Below are 26,176 nucleotides of genomic sequence, written 5' to 3'. Positions count from 1 at the left end.
TGTAAATGAGAAGACAAATGGTAAATCGATGCATATAAAGATACAGTTTGGAGGGAGCAGTTTGATTCAGAAAGGTAAAGTTGGTCTAACCCACACTGCTCTGCTTTAGGCCACATTCAGCACAGCTATGTTTTTCCATTCTCATGCAAAACCTCTCCACACACTCATAAACCTCCAGCACCAAACACCCAGCACTAAAACGTCACTGATTGAATAGCTGGAAGACAACTACTTACACTGCAGAGACAATCTTTATGGGCAGCCTCCTCTCAGATCCCAAGCCAGTGTGGTCTCCTTTTGTGGGATCTGATCTGCAGTTGCTAAAAGTTGATTCTCCCGAAACATTATGTTGTTATCACTCACTTTGGCACATGAGGATGTTGTGCGCATTTGATTTATTTGCAGACACATGCCGTTTCATCTTTCTTCCACCCTCTTCGTCTCCTCTTGCATTGTTACGGTGGGGGCTGGAGAAACCAAGCGCAGACACAGAAATTGGCAGACAAGTAAATAAAGGAAAATGTTTTATTAAACCAGATAACTAAACCAATACATAAATGGGAGAACCAAATTGGGGGAACCGAACTAAACCAAACTACTCTAAACTCTACAAACCAACACTAAGAACGCAAAAATGGACGTCTACAAAACTAAAGTGAATAAACAATACTAAACTATAGAGGCGTACTCACAAGATGGGGGAAACTGACAACAGAGGGGGAAGACAGGCTGAGGGAATCCAGGGGCAGACGGAGGCGAGGCAGGAAAAACAGGCTGGAGACTGAAGCAGGGCTGGTGAGAATCTGGTAGGAGAACTGAGTCCATGTGGGGAAAATCCAGGAGGGGTAAAACAGAATCCAAAGGTGGGGAAGCAAAGTCCATGTGGAAACTGAATCTCGGAGGGCAACAGAATCTAAGAAGGGACTGTGAATCTATGGTCCAGTGGGGAGTGAATGGAAGCATGGAGGTGAGGTAGAGAACAGGTGAATGAACTAATTACTGCAGGTGACACTCATTGCAGTAATCAGCTGATGGCAGAATGCAGGCAGGTGAGACAGGGAGAGCAGGAGGGCGAGAGACAGGGAGAGAGAGAGACATGAGGGAGAAAGGAGGAAAATGGGGAAAAAGGGGAAAGAAGGACAGGGGCTGGAGCAGGATCATAACATGCATTCCTCCTTCTCTTTCTGCTCTGTCTTCCAGCCTCTTTCGCTCTCTGGTTGTGTCTTCGATTAAACACTGTTAAGATGTGGTAGCTCATTCAGTAACGGTGGAGTACTGTAAACAGCGTGGGTATTAACGTACTGAAGCTACTTTTATCACATATAAATGTTCCACATGCTTTAGTGTTTAAAGGTTGCAGATATTTCACCTCTAGATTTACTCATCCAGCAGATTTAGAATATTTCACCTTTTCTCTCCAGAGCAAGGTCATTTGATTTGCCGTCGCTGATGTCAAATAGTGGCTGTTTGTGATGTAAATAATTCCACAAGCATCGCTGTAAAGCTGTTTTGAAGCTACGCTGAAGGAAAAAGACCATGGAGACCATAAATTCTTCTTGGCACAGAGCACAGATGGAGAAAATGTTTTATCTCCCAGAACCAAACATACACAACACGACAGCAGCCGGGAATTGAGTCACTAGTCTCGTCTTGTAAAAGATGATTATAGCCTAATAACTTTGATTTAACACCTTATAACAAACACATGAATCAACTAACTAAACATGCTGGGCCACAGCCACTGGCAACTATTTGTTCAGCAATTTGGGGGTTTTTTTTTGCTCATTGATGGATGGCCAAGCACCATCCACTGCAGGTCTGTCTGAAGGGAAGCTAAAGGGTGGACTTAGGAGTAAATTTAAAATGGAGAAAGTTGTAGAAAAGGAAAGTAGTGACTCATTTGACAGAGCATGCAGGAAGGTCTGTTTGGTTTGAACTCAGTGAATTCAGTCCCTCTGAGACTGAAGAAGCTGTTGTTAATCACAACTACTGCAGTTGTTAATGTGATATCATATATCTGTGCATTGTAGAATTTATGCTATAACTTTCAAGGCCTCGCCATGTGTGTTTCCGTCTGTTTCCTAAACCACATCCCATATTTGGCTCAAGATGTCAGTCACACACACAGACACAGACACAGACACAGACACACACACACACACACACACACACACACACACACACACACACACACACACACACACACACATGGACACACACAAATTCTCCTATGTGTTTTACCACCTGTTGATAATTTTAATATTTTAGTAAGTTCCACATTGAAATGACAGTGAGTCACCTCTTATGGAGATGGGTGATATCCACCATATCCTGTGTGCGTGCGTGCGTGCGTGCGTGCGTGCGTGCGTGCGTGCGTGCGTGCGTGCGTGCGTGCGTGCGTGCGTGCGTGCGTGCACCAAATCCCCTGGTCATTCAATTACTTTTCGGAAAGTAAGATATAGCATGCCTGATTATATGCCACATATTATTTTGCTTAAAGTAATGCAAGGTAAGTGTTACTTCCTGGTGCGGACCACCGGAGCCAACTCATTTCAGTCACGATCAAGGATGGGAATATCTTCTGCCAAGCAAGCCCTCCAAGTACAACAAACCTGCCCATATCACTCACATCCAACCGCATTCCCTCCACACCCTCAAATCTGTGCTGCATTAGCCCTTCCCAACAGCCAGTCCCACATCGCATGTCTGTTTATGTCCTTCGACCTGGATGAGGGTTCCTCTGAGGACGTAAAGGCCCGCTGATTGAAGGAACAGTGGATGCCAAGGAGTCATAGATGCTTAACTCGCATTTCAATCAAAGTAATTAAAGTAATAATCATCCTGGCTCTCATGCTGACACATCAGGCTTCGTGTCATCTGGGATTGCAGAAAGCATTTTAGGCTCCGACCCAGAGTTTAAGACACTGCTGTCCACACATTCAGAACAACTAGACTATGGCGTAGGACTGCCGGACCGATGATTGCAGCAATCACTTTGGTAATGATTCACTGTTCTGAGAAAATTTTATAAACAAGAAACTTACATGGCTGATTCATTTATCTGGGATGCAAAATGTTGACAGTCAAAAGCAAAGACTACAACATATAACTATGGCCATAATCTTTGGCTGACATTGCACACATGGTTGCAGTTGCTTAAACACGACCATACTGTAGTTGCAGGAGGAAAAACTACAGATATTGTAGATTCATACTGAATGTTTTGCTCCTGTCTCATTTTTACTCACTGTGGGCTCATTTTTCACTGCAACATAAACTCCTGCCTGACTGTAAATCGAGGGAACTCAGGCATGTTTTTGTGCAGCATGACTTGGCTATAATGCCATAAATCACAAGAAAAATGAGAGTTTAATTTCTTTGATTACTTACTGCACAAAAATTGAAAAAACCTGGAGTTTGCATGGACAATATTTGTACAAGTGCCCACATGTGTTACTAAAACTAGGGAAAAGGGCAGGAAGGGGGGTCATAGATATTTACCTAAACAGATTTTTATTTAGTTTCCATACTTGTTTCCTTTCTGTTCTGTGTAAACACAGCCCGTAGTTCATCCTAATTAACCTCAAAAGTCCCAGAATATTTGTCACATGACTGTTGGATGCAGCTGAGTCATTAATAACTTTTTAGTTGCACCAAGGAGTGCAGAATTTTATTAATTATTTTTTTGAGAATCTGGTTAGAGAAAGGTTAAAGCTTAGATATAGCTGCGTTTCCCAACTGTATGCCACAGAAAAGTAGTTGAAGGGCCACTGGAAAGTCAAAATGTGATTATTCTTTGTGTTTTTACATTTTCTGGCCCTAATAAATGGTGTAATTTGGTGATTTTTGGTGTTTTTAAAGACATGTGTTTCAAATCCACCAATGCATTTTGGGGCACAGAGACTTAAGCTCAGATAAAAAGTCTTGTCTTCACCTGGCATCTTGTTTAATGAAATAACCGCCCAGTGTCACGAGCTCACTGGCATAATTAGCCCTACTGTTGCTTTTATACGGAGGCCATTATCACTGGCTATAAACAGCCACTGTGGTCAGTCGCCCCTCTCTTTTGGTGAGATGCAGGATCAGGCGTGTTTTACTGGTCTCATGTGCTTCACATGCGTCAAACATGTGTTCTGTCCGGCTCCGCTCAGGTTCACTCTGGGTAAATAATGTGACTGTATTTCAAGGAGAACTTTAGAAATATCACCCTCCCTGATTAGTACCTCCTCTGAAAATGATTTGAAGCTGAATTCTAGGAAGTATCACAACTTCACCTCATCATAACTGTAGTAGTTCATTTTTCTGATGTTGAAACATCGCGTGTTTTAAATTACACTCATGTTACCACACATTAATTTTTCCAATACAGTGTACAACACCATAGGTTCACAAAGTGTCTAAATGCCAATGGAGACGTGCTGTATATTGCAATTTACTATATCATTGGAACTGAATAATTTATTGCTCCCTAAGTTGTTGCTGTCAATCTTGCTCTTCTTATTTTATCTTTATTTTATTCTCTCCAGCCACTGCAGATCATTTGGACTTCCCCTGTGTGCAGCCCACATGTACTGTCCCCACTGAACACTCCCACTCTGGTCATTAGCAGGAATAAGCTTTGGCTTTAATTATAAAAAACACCAGCCCTTGAATCCTGCTGTTTTATGGTTCCTGGGTATTTTTATATGACTGGTTTCAAACGTGAAATGGATTGCTTGTGTGTGAATACTCAACAATTGTTCATTTTTAGAGCCTCTTGGAGGAGAGATTTTCTGTGGTTTTTTTGTTACTATAGAGGTGACCAACCTCAACCAGAACAGAGCATGACAAATGCTGATGTTATTTTATTTTCTTTGTATAAGATCACTGCCAGTTTGACTATCTGTTGCAGACTTTCACAAATGTTATGTAATCTCATACTGGGCAGACCACTAGTGGATCTAAGTCAGCCAATCCAGACCATTCTTAGATGTATTAACATACAATCTTAAAGAGATATTCCTGGTCGCCAGAAGATAAATCCACATCCATGAATCTGCTGAGTTTGGTGATCCCCTAACTTTTCCTCTCGCACCACTGTGAGCATCATGTTTTCAGTTTTTAAGTTAAAAACTACAGGATGGATTCCTATGAAATTGGCAGCTTCCTCACTGGAGGAACCTCTCAGGTTTCCTTCTGTCATCAAAATTTTTTATTTTCCCAATACTCTGAAGAGCCTGTAAAACTAAAGATATCCTCTTGAGCTTTAGTTGGTGCTTTCTGTTTACGTCTACTTGGCAAATGTTAGCATGCAAGCACTCGAAACTGAGATGTAGCACAGGGTAAGTATTTTACGTGTTGAACATTCTATCAGCATTGTCACTGTTGGCATGCTGATGTTCAACACCACTGTGCCTCAGTACAACCTAACAGGGCCACTTGCATAGTTACAGTCTCTGAGTCTGGCTCAGAAGTCTGAAGTATTTTGTTTGTATTAGGTGGAAGCTGTCTGGATAAGTGTTCTTGGCTCAGAATGGAACAGTTAGTTTCCGTGTATCCAATTATACAATTTTATCGTGCTGTAAATTATACTTCCGTTGCAATAAGAACCAACTGAACCGAGTCAAAACACCCTGGAACCATGCAACATATAGGACTTCAAAAGTTTACCAAGTGCACTTTAGAGAAGAAAAGCATCAATCCAATGACTAAATGTGTGGAACATCTGAGAAGCTATTTGTTGACTGTTAAAACCGCACTGTCTCAACCGTTCCTGAAATCAACAACCCAAAATCTGCCACCGGTAACGGGGGCCGAGCAGATGCAGCCAACACTAAGCTTTGCTGGAAGAAGGCATGAGTCCTAATTTTTTTTCACTGGATGGAAAAATGTCTGAATTCATTTGCTTTATAAGAAGAGAAACTCGCTTTGCAGTGTGGTTCACCGGGGTTGTTCTGCCTGGGTGAGAAACGAAGGGGTAAATTGTACTTTCACACATGTTTTAATTCAAGCTCTTTCCATTAGAACCCCTTAGATTGAGAGGAAATTGTTCACTAGAAAAATAAAGCTCAGGCCATCTGCCTTCTTTCAACTTTCTATAGCGAGTAATGTTGAAGTTTCTTGAGGGCTGTTCCTGGACCATGTGTGCTGTAAAAAGTCAACAAAAATGATTTACAGTATTTGCATGATAAACTCGGTTTTCCAGAGAGATGCAGCTTTGCAAACTTTCCGTACTGATTACAGAGTTGTGTATCTCTCACACAGACCCACACCTACTCTCACACAGGCCGCCTTAGAGGGCGACGCCTGACACGGGTCCCTGCAGAGCCCAATGATCGGAGGACAAAAGTCGAGGGCAGACGGGCCGCCTGCTATAAAGAATGAGTAGAAAGGATTTTATCGGGGAGGAAAAGAAAAGACTCCCCATGCAGATTAATAAAATAACCCCGAGGTTCTTCTATACACACTCTGATCTGCACACCCTCCTATTCCCTCAGCAGAAATACCACACACACACATACAGAGAATACCTGGGGTCTGCCCCACCTGTTGCCCGGCAACAACCGATGGGAAAAAAAGCTGGTGGTGCTCCGATGATTAAAATTTCCTGGGTAGCAGTGTTTGATCCCCAGTATGCTGTCATTGTCTCTCCACGGCTTCATAAGAAACCCAACACTGGGGCAGTGAGAGAGGGAAGAGAATATATAAACTTTCTCACTCTTGTCAAGAGGTTGCTGGCTTTGCTCACTGACTTTTCCTCTAATTTTTTAAGGATAAAAACACCCCTCCTCACCCCAGTGAACTCAGGACTTTCTTAACTTCCCCCTCTCCTGTCATTCTAGTCACTTTGGCAATTCACCGGGCAGTCGTGCTTTTCAAAAGGAAGCTAAAAAGAAGCGGAAATACATCAATCGAGGTCGTACCGGCGGTCAGACACAGAGAGCTGTGGCCTTAACAGTCCTGCGCTCAGTTTATTTAAAGTGCTGCTGTCGAGGTAGAGAGCTACGTGGAGACACCAGCTCGGAAGGAATGTGTAGTTAATGCCACGCTCATGGCCAAATTAGTCAGGCCTGCTGTGGGGGAATCCTCCTGGGGTCAGCTCCACGGTGCAGCACATGCACAAGTAGTGCACATTTCTCCTTACACATCCAAATGCACAGTCATAAACTATAACACACACACACCAACAGCAAGATCAGTGCAGCACCATTTGCAACAACACTGTATTTCTTCAGAAGACACACTCTTAAAGCAGTAGTTCAGCATTTTTAAAAATCAGCCACTTACTTTCCAGCTGCAAGTTCCATAAGAAGATTGAAACCACTCACATATCCTTACAATACATTTGAAACTACAATCAGCATGCTGTTAGTTTAGCTTAGCATGAAAACTGCAAACATGACAACACCAAGCCCAGCCCTGTCAGAAAGGTAACATGTCTAAAAAGAGTAATTTGAGGATTTGCAGGGTTTGATTATTTCTTGACCAGCGTGCTTTGCTGGTTGCTTGGCAACCTCAAATTCATGACAACACCCCAGCAAGTCACTTCTCAAGCCAAGACATAGTCTGGCACATGATCCCCTTTAACTCAGGTTTTTAAGTTGTTTTTGGACTTCAGCTTGTGTACAGATTTATGACACAAAATACAACACGCTAGGTGGATTTTGCTACCTTTGGACAGAGCAAGGTTTGCTGTTTTCTCTCGTTTGTAGTCATTATGCTTAGTTAAACTTATCAACTCCTGGCTCCGGATTCAAAATAAACATGCAGGTACTGTATGTGAGAAGTGGCAAACTTCTCACTTAGATCTTGGCAAGAAAGTAAAGCATATTTACCAAAATGTCTCTACACCTGCTTCTTTAGGAGTAAGTTGTGGAGGGCAGATTACACCACACTATTACCTTCACACAAATATAACACAGGTTGTTTTGCTCTTTTTCATTATCTGAGGGAAATAAGTTTCAAGATGGGGAATTTCCTTTCACATCACACTCACACACACAGAAACAGTGCCCTTCTCTTTTGACCTTCTCTATACAAAACTCTGACCTGCTTTCCCTCTGTGTGTACAGCTGACAGCTCTTGCTCACAGTGATTATCTGTCCTTGACTACCTTCTCAATCCCTCTTACTATGAAATGATCCCCTCAATCACCCCCAGCACACACACACACACACACACACACACACACACACACACACACACACACACACACACACACACACATTTAGGATGAGGTCTGCTCACTTTCCTCCCCACAGAACGCACACCTGTCTTAGTCGTGTTTATATTAATCTAATCCTGCTTGTCTGTGCGTACGATAGAATTTCAAGAATCAATACTTATTTATTAGAACTCCTAGATCCTGTATTTGTGTACGCGTGTGCTCATTCAGGTCTATTTTTGTAACATTGTACACCATCTCTTGCTGCTTGCTTCATGCTGAGAGAATGTGCATGATAGCTGCTGGGATATTTGCAGCTTTAATAGATGCAATGTCAGAAAAACCCTGCTTCTAACTCCACAGACTGAGCCACTATGTTTTCACAGACCCCAGTATCAATTGCTGTCCACACTGAGCCCGACCTAATTCATAAGCTGATGACAGGACAGTGAATCAACATTGTCACTGTCATCTGGGAATTTTATGAGTCATAGGCTGGGGAATGAACAGTTTGGAGATCATAGGCATGAGCTTTGTGGCATCCTGGTATGCTCACCGCTCTGATGCGGCTGAGGATTTGTAGGATTTTCTTGATAATGTCGAGGTGAATAGATTTGTGCAATGTCACATGGGTATAACAGAGCAGACACCTGCTTGACTGATTGATGGGCCTTTTTGTGGCTGGGAAATGAGGAGTTTAATTAAATCATGTCACGCTTTAAATCCCAGACTCATGTGCTGCTGACACTCCCTAAAAGGTGCTGTAATCAAAATTTAAGGGAAACAACAACATAATTTTGCTAAAATTCATTGATAAATCAACTGTACACCATTTGCTCAAACAAAATGCAAACAAACAAAAGCATTTAACAGCTAAAGAACCAGATATCGTCCTCAGGAGTTGGTGGAAACCAGGACAGAGCAAAAGGGAAAGTCAGTTTTGGACTTTTATTTATCTGGTGGTCAGACATACCCTTAATGTCTGGTGGACGTGTAAATAGTCAACTCAGTTATTGGAGTTTTACATTGCCTTAATGCTCCGTTTTGATTTAACAGTAAGAAGTTTAACAAAAGAATATTTGATGTCTTCACTGTCTAGCCACACAATTGCATTTCAGTGTTGTTTTTCAGGCATTTGCACTTTTATTTGATTTCAACATTTTTAACAATGGACCCACCCATTATACCACAAGTGGTAATTCTCACAGTTATGGAAGTAAATAATTTACAATACTGTAGGATCAGAACTTTAAAGCTCCTGTTCCAATCTGCCTTGTGTCTGTTTTGTGAACAAAAACATAAGAAATGTTAGTTGAGGATTCAAAAGTTCTACGTCTGTGTCAACACTAAGAAAGCAAGGATGAGGGCACAAACTCTTTTCTGAGAACAAGGCCGAAATTAGATTAAGGCTAAAATAGGACAAGATGTGGTATTAAAGAGGAAAAAAAAACTTGTAGTGTGCATCCATCCTTGGTCAGGAGGGTTTATGCACCTGCCCGACTTCATTTACAGGTGTCGACTGATTCTCTCACTGGACGGTCACAGGGACTGACCAAGTGACCTTAACCTTCCTCACCCCAGTGCCACATACACACCCACATAAACACACATGTACACACTCCTACCCCCAGGGGATGGAGGGGTAGTTTAGACTGGGACACAAAGACGAGCATTATTCCTCTATATCCCTTACAACAAACCACTGGGACTAAGGAGAGGTGGAAGTGGAAGATTTCATAATTTTTCATAAGATTGCATCAAAATATTTTGGAAGTTTCACCATTTTTTGCAACTGCTTTGCAGAGAAACACCTGTTAATAACCTTCAGTCAGACTAAATTCAATAGTGGTGTTACAGTGCAGTTGTCAAACACTAAAGTATTAATTTGTGTAACTATAATGCATCACTTAATATCCTTGTTATAGTTTAGATTCAGGAGTCTGCCTCAGTGGAGGTGAAAGGGTTTAAAACAATGCATCAATCTCTGTTATGTCTCACTGTCCTGGTCCTGAGTTAGTACAGGGCAAACAGGGAAGTATTCCCATAAAGAAAGAGCCGCGCTGTGTTTGCATTGCTTTTCTCAGCACAGTGACTGATGGAAGACCAGAAGCCACAGGGAGGAAAAGCACTGGACTTGTGCATACTGTTCCCCCTAAACATCAACACACTAGTTAGACAAATGAGGCTTCAGCCCCCTTTTCCACTGCTGAGCTGCGGCCTCACAAACCTGGAGGTAAATCGCAACGTTTCCACATTGAAGAGAATTTATCACCTGAGCATCCAAAATTGTTTTATCTCCATCTGCATGCTAAAGATCTGCTAACAAGACCGATCTATTTATACAAATTTATGTACATTTGTTTTCTTGATGTGAAATACTAGAAAGAGTCGTAAGAAATGTATTTTTTACCTTTGATAGGCCATTATTCTCATGAATGATCCTCTATATTGTGTAACTACACGGCAAAAAAACATCAGATTTGGACTCATTAAAGAAAGGTGTGCTACAGTTCACCACACTGATACTGTCTGTCAGGAATATGTGCCTCAAGCTTTTATGGAACTAACTCCCTCTAGAGGTAATATGATGAGATGCTGCAGCTTCATTTTCTCCCTAGACACCAAACCATCTTTGCCACCGAATAAAAGAACATTTTAATTCATTACACTTTCTAATGTATTTTATAGGCTACATGGTGCATGAAATAATAGCAAACTAGCACATCTTTATGTAGATTTTTGCGGATCAGTCTCAAATGTCACGTTGAAAATTGATATAAGACACTGCAAACTTACAGTATGACTGGACTGACTTTGCAACGTCATCTCATTCTGAAATAAAAGAGGAAAATGGATCTAAAGGTACGCAATTACATCTCAACAGCTGCCGCCAGACCGGAGCTTTTTTTTCTCTCTTAGCACTGTTGTAATGCGGCTGCTGGGATTGTGTCCAAACCAAAGCAAATTCATCTTCAAGGATTTTATAGATTGTTCGGTAATTTTATTGTTTATGGAGGGGGGGGGGGCACGTCTTCTGTCAACTGTAGAAACTGATTTACAAGCAGTAGTGTCCATTTAAACATGGGGAAATAAATGTTTGCAAAGAAGTGTGAAGTCGTTTTATAAACGGTGAGTATTCAGATTCAAACAGAAAACACAGAGACGCTTAGAGCACATTAGTAAACCCTCGCTGAAATAACCAGTATCTCTCTGTCTGTCTGTCTCTCTGACGCGGGGGGCATGCCCTCTAAATAAACTTTGGAGCTCATAGGGGGAGAGAGAGAGAGAGAGAGAAAGAGAGAGAGAGAGAGGGCTGAAGTCATCAGCGGGCCGGCGGGAGGGGAGTGAATGGGTCCTGCACGCAAAGCAGAAAAGCGCTGAAACTGCGGAGATTTACTTTGGTTCAGTTGCAGCTCAGATACAGCGAGGAGGGAGAAGGTGTGTGTGTGTGTTTGACAGCAGGACCTGCGAAACGTTCATCTCAGAAACTGTGTGATTACCAGCGTTGATCTTTTTACTTTTTGCGCTTCAGCTGATGCTCAGATGAAGCCGAGACCCTGAGCGCGCCTGGCAGCAGCGTATCCACACCGGGACGCACGGCGCATCTCAACTCTAGAGAGACAGGAACAGGGAGGGAAAGGTCAATTTGGAGTTGTACACATGGATTTAACATCTCAAACTTCTTGTTAATCCTTAATCAATAATTCTTCTCATCCTTTTTGACCCACGCTGATGTTTGCTTTCCTCCTGCGCGCAACGGATGACATTAAAGCTTTTTGGTGCGTTTGGTTTTGTTGGAGGGAATGTTCTTTATCACAGCGAGGATAACAGACCCCTGACTCATTCTGGCACATATGTGGACCCTATCCAGGATGTTACAGTCTAAGTGGCCCAGGCATCATTGGGCCACCGTACACTACCATCACCAAATATCACCACATAGCTGGGAGTCTTGCTGTGTCTAGGAATTATCTGCACTCCGGACTCTGCCTCCGCGTGGGGAAGAAAACGGAATCTTATCCGACAAGTGTTTTGGTGAACATTGACATTAGCTGTACGAGTCTCACCTCTGGGCTACTATGCAATTACAACTGATCTCCTTTGTTTTGATCATCTTGCACTGCATGGATTACACTGGTTGTCAGCAGCACAGCAGCTCCAGGCACCGGCAGCATAAACGTGAGTAAACTGAAGTGCGGCGTGCTGCCTGGCGTTTGGTGCACAAAGTCACACTCTTTTTATGTAACTGTATGCTGTTTGCCTTACTTTTAACTGAATGGGTATCTAATGTAATTACATATTGAAGATCTACAAACCTGATAAAACTGTAAGGTCACAAAAGTCTTCAACCAGCATTCTTTCACCAACAAGACTGATCTTGCAATATTTAGCCTTTTCTAAATGTCTAAACTATAGCCTCGCGATATTACCTGGATTTGGGATTTTTTGGATTAAGTTAATAGTCGCCAAACAAACCTTTACGCACACCGACAGTGGGTGAGCTTATCTAGATATAACCAAATAAAATTTCGGGTGATGCGTAAAACGGCACTTTTGACGGGTTTGGTCACTGTAGTAATTCTCCTACACTGGAAAAAATATTATATATCATCACTTTCACACTCCTAACTCTAATTTTCTGCATATGAAGTTTAAGCTGTTAAATTTGCCATATTAATGTTACAAATTTGGGGTTTATTCTTGGATTCTTCGTCCAATTCCAGTGCAACCGTGTACATCTATGAATACATTGACAGAATGGCCCGCTTGAACCGTCAGTAATTTCTCCATTAGTAGAGCACTTTTAATTCGTTACCTTTGAGCCTTAATTGGATTAATTAATTGTTGTGCCACCTGAAGCCTGCAGCCGCTGCTCTGTGCGCTCAGTCTCCTGGTTCCCGTCGCTCTCTAGCGGCCAGCAGCAGACTTCAGGCACAGTTTGTTTCTCGACTCTTAGGGCTGATGTGTTTAAATGTATATTCACGCCTCATTTCCCATATTAGGTGATGTAACGTGCCTGTTGAATTATGTGCTTAAACTGCAACATTTTTAAATTTATGGGGCAAAGATTTTTCTGATGTTGGTCCATGCCAGTCAGAAACTGAACTCAGATTCATCATTTAGAACCATGTCCAATCTTCCTCTTAAAACTGTTTAAAGTGTAAGTAAGTGCAGAATTGACAGCTGGCTCCATCAACCTCCAGAGATGTCCCACACTGAGTCTGGAGGTATTTCATCTCCCATATATCTCCCTGAGCTCCAACATTATGTCTCAACTCTTGAGCTAAGACCAGCTTTTTTCCATGACACTATGAAATAAGTATCAATAAAGTATATTTTTCTGTTCTTCCTACGCACACTTTATCACTGAGGGTCTCCAGATGTGCTCTGTGACTAACTCGGTTAGAGAAGAGCAGTGATAACTGGAATATTCCATGTATCACTTGCCAGCGTGGCTAAAACTGTCTGTGATTTGCAATAATAGACATTCAGAGTGATGTTTTTATGCATGCCACCTGGGACTGAAACGTCTCACTTTGTCTTTTTCTCTTTACACTTGATCACAGAGCTCAGATGCCTAATGTGGACAGTTTCTACTGTCAAATTTACCTAGCACATGTAAGGAGTTGATTTTACTCTAATTTAAATCTGTATTTGCACTGTACAAATGTAGAAAATGTAGACATTGTAGTGTCTGCTGTATATAGTGCATTAAAATACACAGATTAAATTCTCTTTTAAAGTTCATATCCCTTTAAAAAATCTATTAAAGAGCCTCAACACAGTGTGAGACAGGTGAAAGCAGGAAGGTTACTGGGAATGCATGTGCAATATTTTTCTTCAATTATGCTCCACGACAGAAAACAGCATGTACATGATTCTTTTGTCAGTTTGCTTCTGTAGTTTGCTTCATTTCAGGATAATATACCACAATGTGTTTTTAGAGTATATGCACATATGGACCATGATGTCAGATAGCAGCACTAAAGCATTATTTCATTCCTGCGTACAGTGAGGAGTAACCATTAACTGATGAGTTCTTCTAGGAATCTAAACTTCCTCCAAAGATGCAGATATCTAACACTTCCTGAGATATGAGGGAGGATGGAGGGATTAGTTGGCGAAGGGGTGAACGAGTACAGACTTTAGAGGGAAAGAAGGGGGTAAGAGTGAATGGAGAGTCAATGACCATCCAGTTAAAAGGCCAAAATTACCACACAGAGACAGAACCCTAATTCTGAGCTTCCTGTCTGTGATGATGCATTAAAAAATGAAGGCCTGGATGCAAACAGTTGGAATTCCATTGGTTTTACATATTTTATGAAGACAATTCAGAGATGAATGTGAGTGTTTTAAGAGTAGAGTTTGTAAATTGAATGTGTTGTATGATAGAATCCTAAAGAGGTAGGCTTTCAACACCTTGAGCGTAATGTTTTCTAACTCCCTTTTTGTTTTGTTGTTTTCTCCGTGAACCAGTTTTGTACGTGAGTGTGAATGTGTTTATTTCATATGCGACTTCATTGGTATGTTACCCAAGATACCGCCATCCAGCTGAGGTTTCGTTGGTGCAAGCGCAGGGGCAAGGCCAAATTCCTGCGTCTTAAGGCTTCTGTGAATCAGAGCAGCTTGGCAGGAACACATGTGGCAAATGGACAGCAGTTGTACAGATAGTCAAGATATTTCAAACAAAGTATCCGTGATCTATGGTAAACTGGCAGCTAAACCCTGAACTGAAAAAGATGGCCAGCGTAAGTCAGTGGCATGAAATGCCAAGGCTGGAGAGGAAAGCCAATTCCTTGGGTGCTTACTGGGGTTACTTTTAGTTTACCTGCCATATGTGACTGCTGAAACATTTTCAAAACATCATCTTTGGGAACAGAGCAGCGATACAGCGGGTGAAGAAATATGTAGAACATGAGACGTCTCTCATGGCTATAGCCTGTATACTGTCACAGGTGCCACTCCTTGTAAGGATAAATATGTGGCAGTCACATGCTTGTCCCTGAGCTTATTTTCTCAAACTCCACAGCCTTGTACCACTTTCCAGATTTAACTAAAGCATGACATTTCTAAAGAAATGTTCTGTATCCTCATAAAGACTGTGATCCTGTAACTGAAGCATAAAGACCAGAAGCTTCAAACTTCCTCTCTGAAACTATCCAACAGCACAGAACCTATAATGTGTATCTGGTGGTTTTCAGAAGAATGACCCGAGCCTCCTTTGTTACTCCTCTTTGTGGTCTGTCTGCAATCAGATACTGAAACAGATATCATATGCAAGCTTTTGCAGGAGGATTGATATTTCTCCCATGCGTTAATAGGGCTCATTGTTTTCAGTCAATAACTTAAACATTCTATCATGTTGATACAAACTTGCTGTAACTTGGGAGACATAAAAAAGGTCTGTGTCAAAGCTGTCAGCATACAGTTAAAATCATTAAAACCTACAACCTGGGCTCTCGTCCTTGGAGGACAAAGTCTGGTGAATTATCTCACATATTAGTGTCGAGTGGGGGATGAAAACTCTACTGTAAAATATATCAACAGAACTAAACAGTGTAGCACTAATGTACATACACAGAGCTGTAAACATGGAATAAATTGCTGCCGTTGGCACTAGACTATCAGCTAAATTGCTTTTACAGTGAGTAGGTTGTCTGATATAATTCTGTAATGTAACTCTTCTGCATATGACTAATGCGGTCTCATGCTTTAACATGCAGTTCTGGACTGATTCCCCATTTTCATTAGTTTTTCTTTTCAGCACTGGTGATTCTTTTACTGATTTGTTGAAAGTTCCGTCATATAAACCTGCAGTATATCTTTATCCTATTAACTGTTACCTGAAGGACTGACTTGTGACATACACTAAATTGATATACAAATCTTGTAGTACATCAAAAGTGGAGTGTAGTCCTAAAAACACTGATGTTGGTAGAATAGACAGGAGACATAGCATGCACAGTTGTGAAAAAATCCACTACTAAAGTTGTTGTTTCTGAATAACTTCTGTATTTTGTTTAATGTGGATTTCAGAGATAGTTATTAGCCTGATGAACAGCAACAAATTCAACCTGATAAAATAAAATGCATCTATACAAATTGCATTTATGTGCTTTACAAACATGAATCAAATCTTTTAAATCAGGATTTAGAGTCCTGGTCGTGGGTTTGGCCAGTATTACAAAAGTAAGTGAAGTTCTATAGAAATATAATTTTTTTCGAGAGATTTTATGGCAGATACATTTAGGCTGCAAAATAAAATAGAATCTTCAAGTAATAAATGATAAAAATGCTACTGTGACTGCAAAAAGACTTAGAAAGTGTGACAAAAGCAACTGATTTAAAGACCATACGGGCTTTGTGTGTGAGTTGAGTGTCCACCCCTGAAGTGTGGTTGATCAAATGCCAGGATCTCTTCAAAATATCTGTAGAAACTATGCATTAAGATAAATACAGCTTTCATAACATAATCTTCATATTTTCCATATTATGCATCATGTAAAACACATTCTCCTGCTCCTGTCAACAGAGATCTCTGGGGTGAGCTCAGGGTGCCAGCAGGGTGGCTGTCTGACCTGCTCCGACTACAATGGCTGTCTGTCCTGCAAGCCACGCTTCTTCATGCATTTGGAGAGGATTGGGATGAAGCAGATCGGGGTGTGCATGACTTCCTGTCCTCTGGGCTTTTATGGCACAAGATCCCCAGAGAGAAACACCTGCACAAGTGAGTCATAATGACGAACAAACTGGGTTTGTATCGAAGAATTATTATAGTATATTAATGGAAATATTCCTCCCATTTGAAATGAACACAAGTCAGTAGTTGTGGAAATAGTTGCCCGTCTTTTGTGTAATTAACTGGAGAATGGCTGGATTAGATTCAGCAAACACACACAGAAAGTATCTCAAACTTCGGTTAAATATGGTCTCTTAACTGTGTTTTATTACAAGCACATACTTTAAAGTCTAGCTGGTTCTGAGAGACTGTCAAAATTTGGGCTATGTCCACCCTTCACACGCACCTCTTTACAAGCAATGATTTTGAAACCATCTTGTAAAATATGGCCTGTGTATGTATGCAATCTAATTATATAAAAACTGGTTCCTAGTCGCCTTGTGAAATATGTCTCTTTTTGACGACATTAAACTAAATCAAGTGCTGCCCTACTTAAAATCATTTATCACAAGCCAACCTGTAAAATCTGCCTGCAGAGGCCTATATTGTTTTCCCAGCCAGACACACACACACACACACACACACACACACACACACACACACACACACACACACACACACACACACTGACACACTGTATATTTAACGCGCAGGACACACACGATAACTCGTTCGGTTTAAATAAACGCTGGCGGTGGGTCTGTGTTTCTCTGTCAGAGTGCAGGTCGGAGTGCGACTCCTGCTTCAACAAGAACTTCTGCACGCGCTGCCGAGCAGGATTCTACCTTCACCTGGGCAAGTGCCAGGAGAGCTGCCCCGAGGGCCTGGTCCGGAGCGACACACAGAGGGAGTGTGTTCCCAGTGAGTGCTCAGGGACGGGGATGAAACATGGTGTTGGCCTTTTACTTTCCCTGCAAAGCTGCTACATAAAACATGTTGAACTCAGATTTTGTGCTTGCAGAATGCCCTGCAGAGTGTGAGTCGTGTGTGAACAGCGACACATGTATGCGGTGCCGGCCAGGTCTGTACCAGCTCAGTGGAGGGTGCCACCATGTCTGTCCAGAGGACTATGAGCCCAATGATAAACTCATGGAGTGCACACCACAAGGTCAGTCCAGTGCTTAAAAAATGCTTGCCAAAGATGTTTGTCTTGTTTGGCTCTAACTGGAAACTACACTTAAGGAAAAGAGAGCAACCACATTTCAAACTTTAGAAAACACTTCCCATCCTCACCTCTCCCTCTACATATGTTCCCTGTCAGTGCACTGTGAGGTGGGTGAGTGGAGCGAGTGGAGCCCTTGCTCTAGGTCTGGGAGAACCTGCGGCTTCAAGCGGGGACAGGAGACCCGCACCAGACAAGTCCTGCAGTACCCATCACCCTTTGGCCAACCCTGTCCCGAAATCTCAGAGATCAAAGAGTGCCTGGTGAAGAGGAGGAAATGTCCAGGTAAAGAAAATTAACGTTGTCAGATTGAAGACTTTTCTGATCTAGCACATGAACCTAAAATTAAAAAAAAAAATGTCAGTAGTAATAGCTGTTGAAGCATCATGCTCACTGCCAACGCTGTATTTCTGACACATGGCACCATTTCAGCTCTCTATGGATTCCAGACCGTGCCGTTTCAGCTTGTACAACCAGAGCTGGTCGTTCTTCCGCTCAGGACTATGAGTGTTTACTCAGAGGGCTGTCATTGTGGCTAGAGAGAGGACAGTGGGGGGAACACACATGTGTGATGTTGCAATGGGTATGTTGTGTGTTTTCCCACGAGACCTCTTTGGATTTTAAACAGCAAAACCGCTTTCTCTGCTCCTAGTAAACAGGGAATAGCGTGATCATTTCTAATGAACAGAGTGAAAACTGCTTTTAGACGGGCTCGTCTCTTCAGAAAACCTAATGCTGTGGTGCATTTATGATCGCCTTGTGTTATGTGTGTACTGCGTGTGTGTGGTTACTGAGGTGGTTGGTGGCTACGGCTGGTTGTTTTTTGGCCTGGGCTCTGTAGTGTTAAATGACAGATCGCAGACAGGGTAGGAGGCTGAGATCCAGCCCCCCGGGGCCTCACACTTACAGAACAAACACTGTGTGTGTATGCGTGCGCATGTGTGTCAGTGTGTGTGTGATGCAGCAAAAAAGCAGTTGACTCTGGAGCAGAAACAGCCAGCTCAACATCAACATCCTCCCCCTGGGAGGCACGCGGCGACCAGGGGATCAGTATTGGTTTATCCCCACAGCTGCCAATACACACACTTACACACATACACACTCTATAACTCTCTCACACTCACACACATACACAAACCAACACATGCACACACATATCCAGATACAGACAGACCCTCTCCAAGTCAGACAAATGCACAAATTTGCACACCAAACACACATACATGCACAGACACACACACACACACATACCAACTTTGTCTCACTAAAATAACTACACAGCCGTTGCTCGTGGTGGTAATTTGTGAAGAGAGTCGACTGGGTCGATGTGATTTGTAAGGCAGACTGTGAAATGTGCCCTCTGTCACCTTGACTATCTCTCTCTCTCACTTTCTATCTGTATCTCTCTCCTGATCCATTCCCTCATCCTCATCCCCTGCACACACATACACACTCTCTACCACACCAAAGAAAACATAGACCCCCATATAAGCTCCCTGCTGGCGCTCCCAGTCAGTCGGGTCGGGGCCGAGACTTTAGTGTGGAGTCGACAGCTCTGTTGATCTAGCCAGAGCCTGGTGAAAGGGGCACAGAGAGACGGGAAGTGAAAAGAAAGAAAGAAAGAAAGAAAGAAAGAAAGAAAGAAAGAAAGAAAGAAAGAAAGAAAGAAAGAAAGAAAGAAAGAAAGAAAGAAAGAAAGAAAGAAGTGTGTAGACTAACAGTACAGACCCTGCTTATCGACTTTACCCCTTCGTGTGATTACCCAGTTGCCCCAGCTCCAACAGAATCCCCAGTGAATGGAAGCTAATTATCTGCCTCGGCGCATCCTCTCCTCGCTGTTTACGTTCTGCACACGCTAGGAGGTCAGTGGTCCGACCGCAGAGAGCCCCCGGTAATCCTCCAACAGCCCTCCGACACTGATACATCCTTCTCCTCGTCCTCTTCCTCTCCTCCTCTTTTTCTCCTCCTCTTCTCCTCTTCCTGTTCCTCCCTACAGTACTTTGCTTTACTAAGTCCATTACTCATTTTATTCTCTTTCACCTGCCTGTGGTTTTGTTGTTACCGTTCCTCCTTTCCCTCAACAATTACACCACGCATCTTTTTCCAACTCCTTGTACTTTTTATTTTCCTCATCCGAGACCCTTACAAAATTCACTGATCCTTTGTATGTTTCTTTTCTTCCCTCCGTTGCCTCCCTCCAAATCCTCCTCACACTCCCTAAAAAGTATTACAAGTGATTTCAAGCCATTTCAACCTCTAATTCTCTCCTAATGTAACTTTTCAGGATCAAATACAAGCATGTATCTTTTTAAAAAATATGTATCAGAATCTTTGCTCAGTTTGTAAAGGCCACTTCTAACTAATGAAATGCATCTGAAATGCTAACACAACTGAACATTTTTCATTATTTTTTTTAGATTTAATACTACCAACAAACTGGCTAAATATGTTTAAGCCCCATTTTCAACATTCAATAGTCACTTTTCAGTCAAATATAATGCAGCTGTACCTCTCCTAACACATTTGAAGATGAATCCATACATGAACATGAGAAGTTACATAGTGAGACATTTTTTGTTGGCAGCTAATCTTCACCTGAGTAAAGGTACATATTTAGGAGAGAGTGGCACTGATCCTCTCACTTGTACGCCAAGAAAGCAAATAAGACAAACTTTCAACTACTGTCTTAAGGGTATGTGAAGCCTCCAGAACCATGTCTTAATCACAGCCTCCAGTTGGTCCTGAGTAACCTTTAAAAAATGTTTTAAATTAAGCATATCACGTCATAAAAGTTGTAAAACTGTAGGGAATGTGTATTAGGGTTCAGCGTCTGCTGTGTTTCTCTGCTGTCCACTGCTAGATTGTAAATGTTTGTGCATCTTCATTCACCGGCTTCTCAAGTTCTCCAGTTAATTCTGGCTAATTTGTCCTTTGATTGACCTGCTGCTCACCTCTCTATGTGCCCCCTCGAACTCCCACCACACGGCACACCTATTACAGAGAAACCTACAGTTAAGCGAGCTAGCACCAACCAGTCGATGAGGGGGGGATTGTTACACCCACAGCCCCCCTCATGACATCCTGGCAGCCATGCAGCAGGCATTCCACTTGTGGGACAGCCCATAGCCTTTAATCCCGGCCTGGCTCCCGCCAAAAGCTCCCCGGACGACAGAACGCCTGCCACAGAGGATGTGCCACCATAAAACACACAGTGCCCCTCCGACTGCGCACACACGCACGCACGCACACACACACACACACACACACACACACACACACACACACACACACACACACACACCCCTCCCCTTACCCTCATTGCCCCTTTGCTCTCTCATTTGATCTCTGTCTGTCTGTCTGCTAATCTCACCTTGTTCCTCAGTTCATTTAATACTCTCTCTGGATTCTTATTCATCCTCTGCTGCTCTCATTTCTCTTTCACTCGTGTGCTCATTGTGCCAGCACACACACACACACACATATGCATACACACAGTGTGTGGTGGCCCATTCACTAAAGCCCCTCTCTGTGCTGTCAGTGCAGTTGAGTCCTGTCCTTTGTGAATGTGCTGCAACAGATTTCTAGAAGTTACATTACAGCTACGGACAATTCAGCAGGTCTACACTAGTGGCTGTGTTCACACTGCACGGGCAGGGATTTCAGAGGAATAACACAGGATGAAAAGGATAACAGCTTTCTGCATACATTCCTGCTCATTAACTACAGGAAACTCGTACTGATGACAAATATCAAAAGTGTACTAGATGTGGCACTAATTGTATGTAGAATCTGAGAGTGTTCACAGACAAGGTTTTTATTGGTTCCAGACTTTCTGTAATTTGACACAAATGTTTTTGGTGCAGTTTTGGTCATAATAAATCAGCCCATCCAGTCTTGGTACTAAATCTGGAGCGGAGCATGAAGTCTACAGACGAGCAGATGCACATCATATAACCAGAGTGACAGGCTGAAGAGTGACCTCAGAGATTTACAGCTGCTCTTTTACAATACACCTTTCTGTGATATTCCTGTGCTCACTTTTATGAGCCATAGAGAGTACTCAAGCACTTGGTGTTAAATGTTTCCGTTGCTTCACAGTGGTGGCAGTTTCTGAAACGACATTAAAGAAATAGTTTCATGCTATTTCGCTGAGAATTACATGAAAAAGTTGTCATGTCTGTCAATTATATATTGAGCCAGAGCCAGGAGACTGTTGGCTTGGCTTAGCACTGAACTGGAAACCTGACTCCATTAGGGTTTAAAAATACACCTACCAGTGAATGTAAAATATACAAAACAATGCAATTTATCTTGGGAGTTTAATTCCGAAATAAACAGAGACAGAAAGTAGGGTTTTACAGAGAGTTACTCATCTATTTCCAGCAAAGACTCCATTAAATCACTGCATCTGGCCACTGATTCATGAGAAGTAGTTACAAGAATCGAAGCGATTGTTGGGGCCAATTCCCATTTTAGGGAGTAAGAAATTCTGATAGTTGATATGTTTTAGAATTATGTTGGGAAAATGACTGGGTTGTTGTTTACTAATTTTCCAGCAATGTATTTTACAACTAGTTTGCAACTTACAATGAAGACACAGCTTGACTCTGCACCACAGTCTGCTCTGCTACATGTGCTGCAGACAGAGCCCAGAGTATTGAGGACAATGGAGTGAGAGTTATGCTAAACAAACTGTGTGATGACAGTTTCCAAATTACCCTAAGCAACTTTTACCGTATTATGTTTTGTAAAAGAAAGTTTTTATAATGACAAATATCAGACAACATATATACAAGATACTGTATATGATAGGCCAATATCAGGTAATAATATCAGTGCTGATAGATCTCTCCTGATCAGACAGATGTGAGCATGGTATGATCTTCTTATTGAACTTAACAAAGCTATTTCACCTTAGATACAAGTTCCACATTACACTGCTACTGTAAGAGTTCCTTGTCTTGTTCCCAAAGTCAACCACTCATTTGCCTCAAGTCTCTTGGTCTTGATGATATTATTCATGAAATCTGACTATTGGGAATGTGTTAAATGTCTCTTGAAAATGTTCCGAAACCTCTAAAGGTGTCTGGTTTGGGGAACCATTATACACATGTCAACACACAGTTTACACAAAACCCATCAGAAACTGTTCCAACTAACCAAATGCAGGTTGGTTTAATAAACACTCCCCTAATCATCTCAACACCGGCACGGATTAGGTTTCTCCTCTGCCTCGACAAAGGCACCAGGGCTACAGTATGACTAATCCACTGAACTTGTAAATAGTTATGGTGTCAGGACAGAGAAAACAATGAGAGCGAAGGGGACTTCCTGTGTTTATAAAGGACAGGGGGCATACCCCGAATGAGTCAGTGTGCCAGATTACTCCATCCATCCATCCATCCATGAAACTAGCTCTCTTCACTATCATTGGTTTGACTCTTTTCTCCAAACTCTTCACTACCTTACACTTAAACCACATGAACCCTGTGGTGTCCATGTTGTCCATCTCCTGAGTCTCGTCCATAATTTCTGGAAGAAGATTAGCAGGCAGAGGAAGCTACATACCAATAGACTATGTGGGTCAGACAAGGTCCAACTGGAGACCTGCCTTGATTAATGGACAGACGATGAGCGTAGGGGGGCAAATGTGAAGCGGACAGTAGAGAGACAGAGATCTCTTTCTCTCTGCCGGTTTATCTCTCCCTGTGTCTGTGCCTACTGCCTACTTCAGCAGTTTCACAATCCCCAACCGGCCAGCCAACAGCCGAGCAGGCCGTGCTGCTCCGTTCCACTCACACATGAGCGGCAGCAGTACAACAACAGGAAAGGGCCTCCTCTGCTTTCACTTGCAGGTCCTGTCTCCAGCCTCCCTCAGGGTGGATCTTGTTATTATCATTAATAACTGTGGCCCGAGCAGAGATAAACCTTCAGCATTCCAAAATTCTTGGTTTTGTTTATGAGATGGTGTTGCAAGAACAGATAAATTGGGAGTTTATTTAAAGGCTTTCTATTTTGGACAAAGGTCTGCTCATCATAGGGAGACGACTGCAACAGCTGTCAGACGGACAGAGCGGCTGCTGTGTGTGAATAAAGACTGGCATCTAGTGGTGCAAATCTTGCACTGCACTAGAAGGCAAAGCTGCACCCTGCTGGTGGTTTTGGTTAGGTACAAGCTGCTGCGTTAATTAAAAGACAAAATTTTCCTACAACACCATGAAGTAAAATAAGTTAACAACAGCAAATTGGGCTGGGTTGAATAAAATTACAAAAGGAAGAGAGTTGCTCTTTAAAAAGTGAGCCTAACATTGGTTTTATTTTCACATTGTACCTTCTTGTACTTTTGCAATACTCTATTGTAAATACCAGTAATTTTGAATCTTATTTTAATATCTATCTATCTATCTGTCTATCTACATTTCTTTCAATGGGGGAACATCAAGACATTTTTAACTATTATACTGTATGTTATCCTACCAGACTTCCAACAATATAATAATGTTGTAAACATTTGTGCAAACTAAGTATTTTTCTTAACCAGATACATTTCTGACACTGCTGCAAACCTTGATCAACTCAACCCCCATTATTAATCTTTAATTTGTCCATTCCCTGAATTTCCAGGAGGACGGAGGAAGAATGAGCGAAGAGAGCGGAGGAACCGCAACAACCGCAAAGACAAGGAGAACCAGGAGGGGCGGCGGGAGAGGAAGAGGGAGCGAGAGAGGGAGAGAGACACAGGAGAACGTGAAGACTCGGATAACAGGAACAAAACAGAGCACAGGCACCGCAGAGGCCACGACACAGAGCCGGTCTCCCCCGACGCCGGCCTTGTACAGTAGTCAACTGGTCTCCCACCTTCCTCCTGTCATCTCCCCACCCTACCTGCTCCAAAACCTCCTCACCCTCACCCACTGTTCGCCCCCCACAACCCCTCTCTGCAGGGGTGTTGCTGCTACCTGTATGATTTGAAAATACTGTTTATGCACAAGCAGGATGGGGCACATTCAGCCACAAGGCCTGGGCCACTATTGACTTGTTAAAGTCTTTTTTTCTACCCTGTAGTCTCAACTCCTTCACTTCCTCCGCTGAGTGTCTCCTCTGTAAAGTGCAGGAGGCACTGCTGAGACTGCTGCTGGGACTGAAGATCAGCGAGAAATGTCTGTAACTGTGTGGAGGACTGTCAGACAGACGGACAGAGAGACATGTACTTGTTGATATGGTTATTTAATGGGGCTCTGGTACAACATTGCGCATCTTGGTTTTTTGAATGTAGATTTTGCAGCATTATGTAGAACAATTGTTTATTATTGTTGTTCCTGTTCTTTAGATCTCCTTATTTGGTGCAGAATTTGTCAAGTAAAAAAATAAAAATGAGTTTTTGTGATCTTGCCATTTTGTGACATCTTCACAATCACTAAAACATACAGATGTAGGGGGTGCCTGCATGCTGTGGATTAAAGGAGTCAAAAACAACTGAAAACATGTTCTGTAAGTCTTGAACAGAAGCTAATTTTATTCAAATAAGTGATAAATCTAATCTACCACTGGTTTTTCTTTTGTGTAAATGGATTCTGTGCTCTCAGTAAAGCTCATTGACTAGGAACCAACAACACCTGTATGTCAAATAAAACTATAATGGGTTTGTACTTGTGTCTGTTATGTTTTTTTAATCTGCCCTCCATCTTGTTTAATGTTTCAATAAACCTTTCCTCAAATTAAAGTGCAACTCAGCACAGCATGCAGCCATTATCTGTTGATTCAAAGGTTGCTAAGCTCTCACATGGGTGAAAACTGTTGCAGTAGCAGAAAGTTATGATGTGAACACTTTTATATCTGTGCATTAAGGATATTCTGTTACTTTTCCCACTATTCTCCCTGTGCAGCCTCATCCTGCACTTACTGTGAATCTTGAAGGGTGTAGTTTAAATAAATCTAGCGATCAGCAGTCGATATTAAAATCCAAAGCGCAACAGTTTTTGCAGGAACAAGTTTAATGTTTCTGCAAATAAAAACAAAGAAACAAACAACTATAGCAACTACTATCACAGTAAGATGTACATTCGCCAGTTGAATAAATTCAAGCAAATATTCAATTTGAACCACTAACAAATGTTTGAACAATCCATAAGATATTTTATGGCTTTTCCACTAACAATTGTTTGAACAGTCTATAATCTATTTTATAGCT

General features: G+C 42.1%; 1 protein-coding gene across 2 annotated transcripts; it reads left to right on the top strand.

Annotated features, from left to right (window-relative positions):
* The first annotated feature begins 11,468 nt into the window (after positions 1-11,468).
* Positions 11,469-25,634, top strand: rspo3 (R-spondin 3). 2 transcript variants are annotated; one of them, XM_055013462.1, is made up of 6 exons: positions 11,469-12,322; positions 16,677-16,871; positions 17,541-17,684; positions 17,770-17,931; positions 18,085-18,270; positions 24,610-25,634. In XM_055013462.1, exons 1-6 carry the CDS (start codon positions 12,223-12,225, stop codon positions 24,825-24,827), a joined length of 1,005 nt encoding a protein of 334 aa, XP_054869437.1. In that variant the 5' UTR covers positions 11,469-12,222; the 3' UTR covers positions 24,828-25,634. The 2 variants fall into 2 exon arrangements, with proteins under 2 accessions (XP_054869437.1, XP_023116801.1); XM_023261033.3 differs by having other exon boundaries at positions 11,470-12,322; positions 17,785-17,931.
* Positions 25,635-26,176: the final 542 nt, after the last annotated feature.

Source organism: Amphiprion ocellaris, chromosome 9 (assembly GCF_022539595.1).
Source record: "Amphiprion ocellaris isolate individual 3 ecotype Okinawa chromosome 9, ASM2253959v1, whole genome shotgun sequence".
Taxonomy (NCBI): domain Eukaryota; kingdom Metazoa; phylum Chordata; class Actinopteri; family Pomacentridae; genus Amphiprion; species Amphiprion ocellaris.
This window is presented reverse-complemented; position numbering and strand designations above follow the sequence as displayed.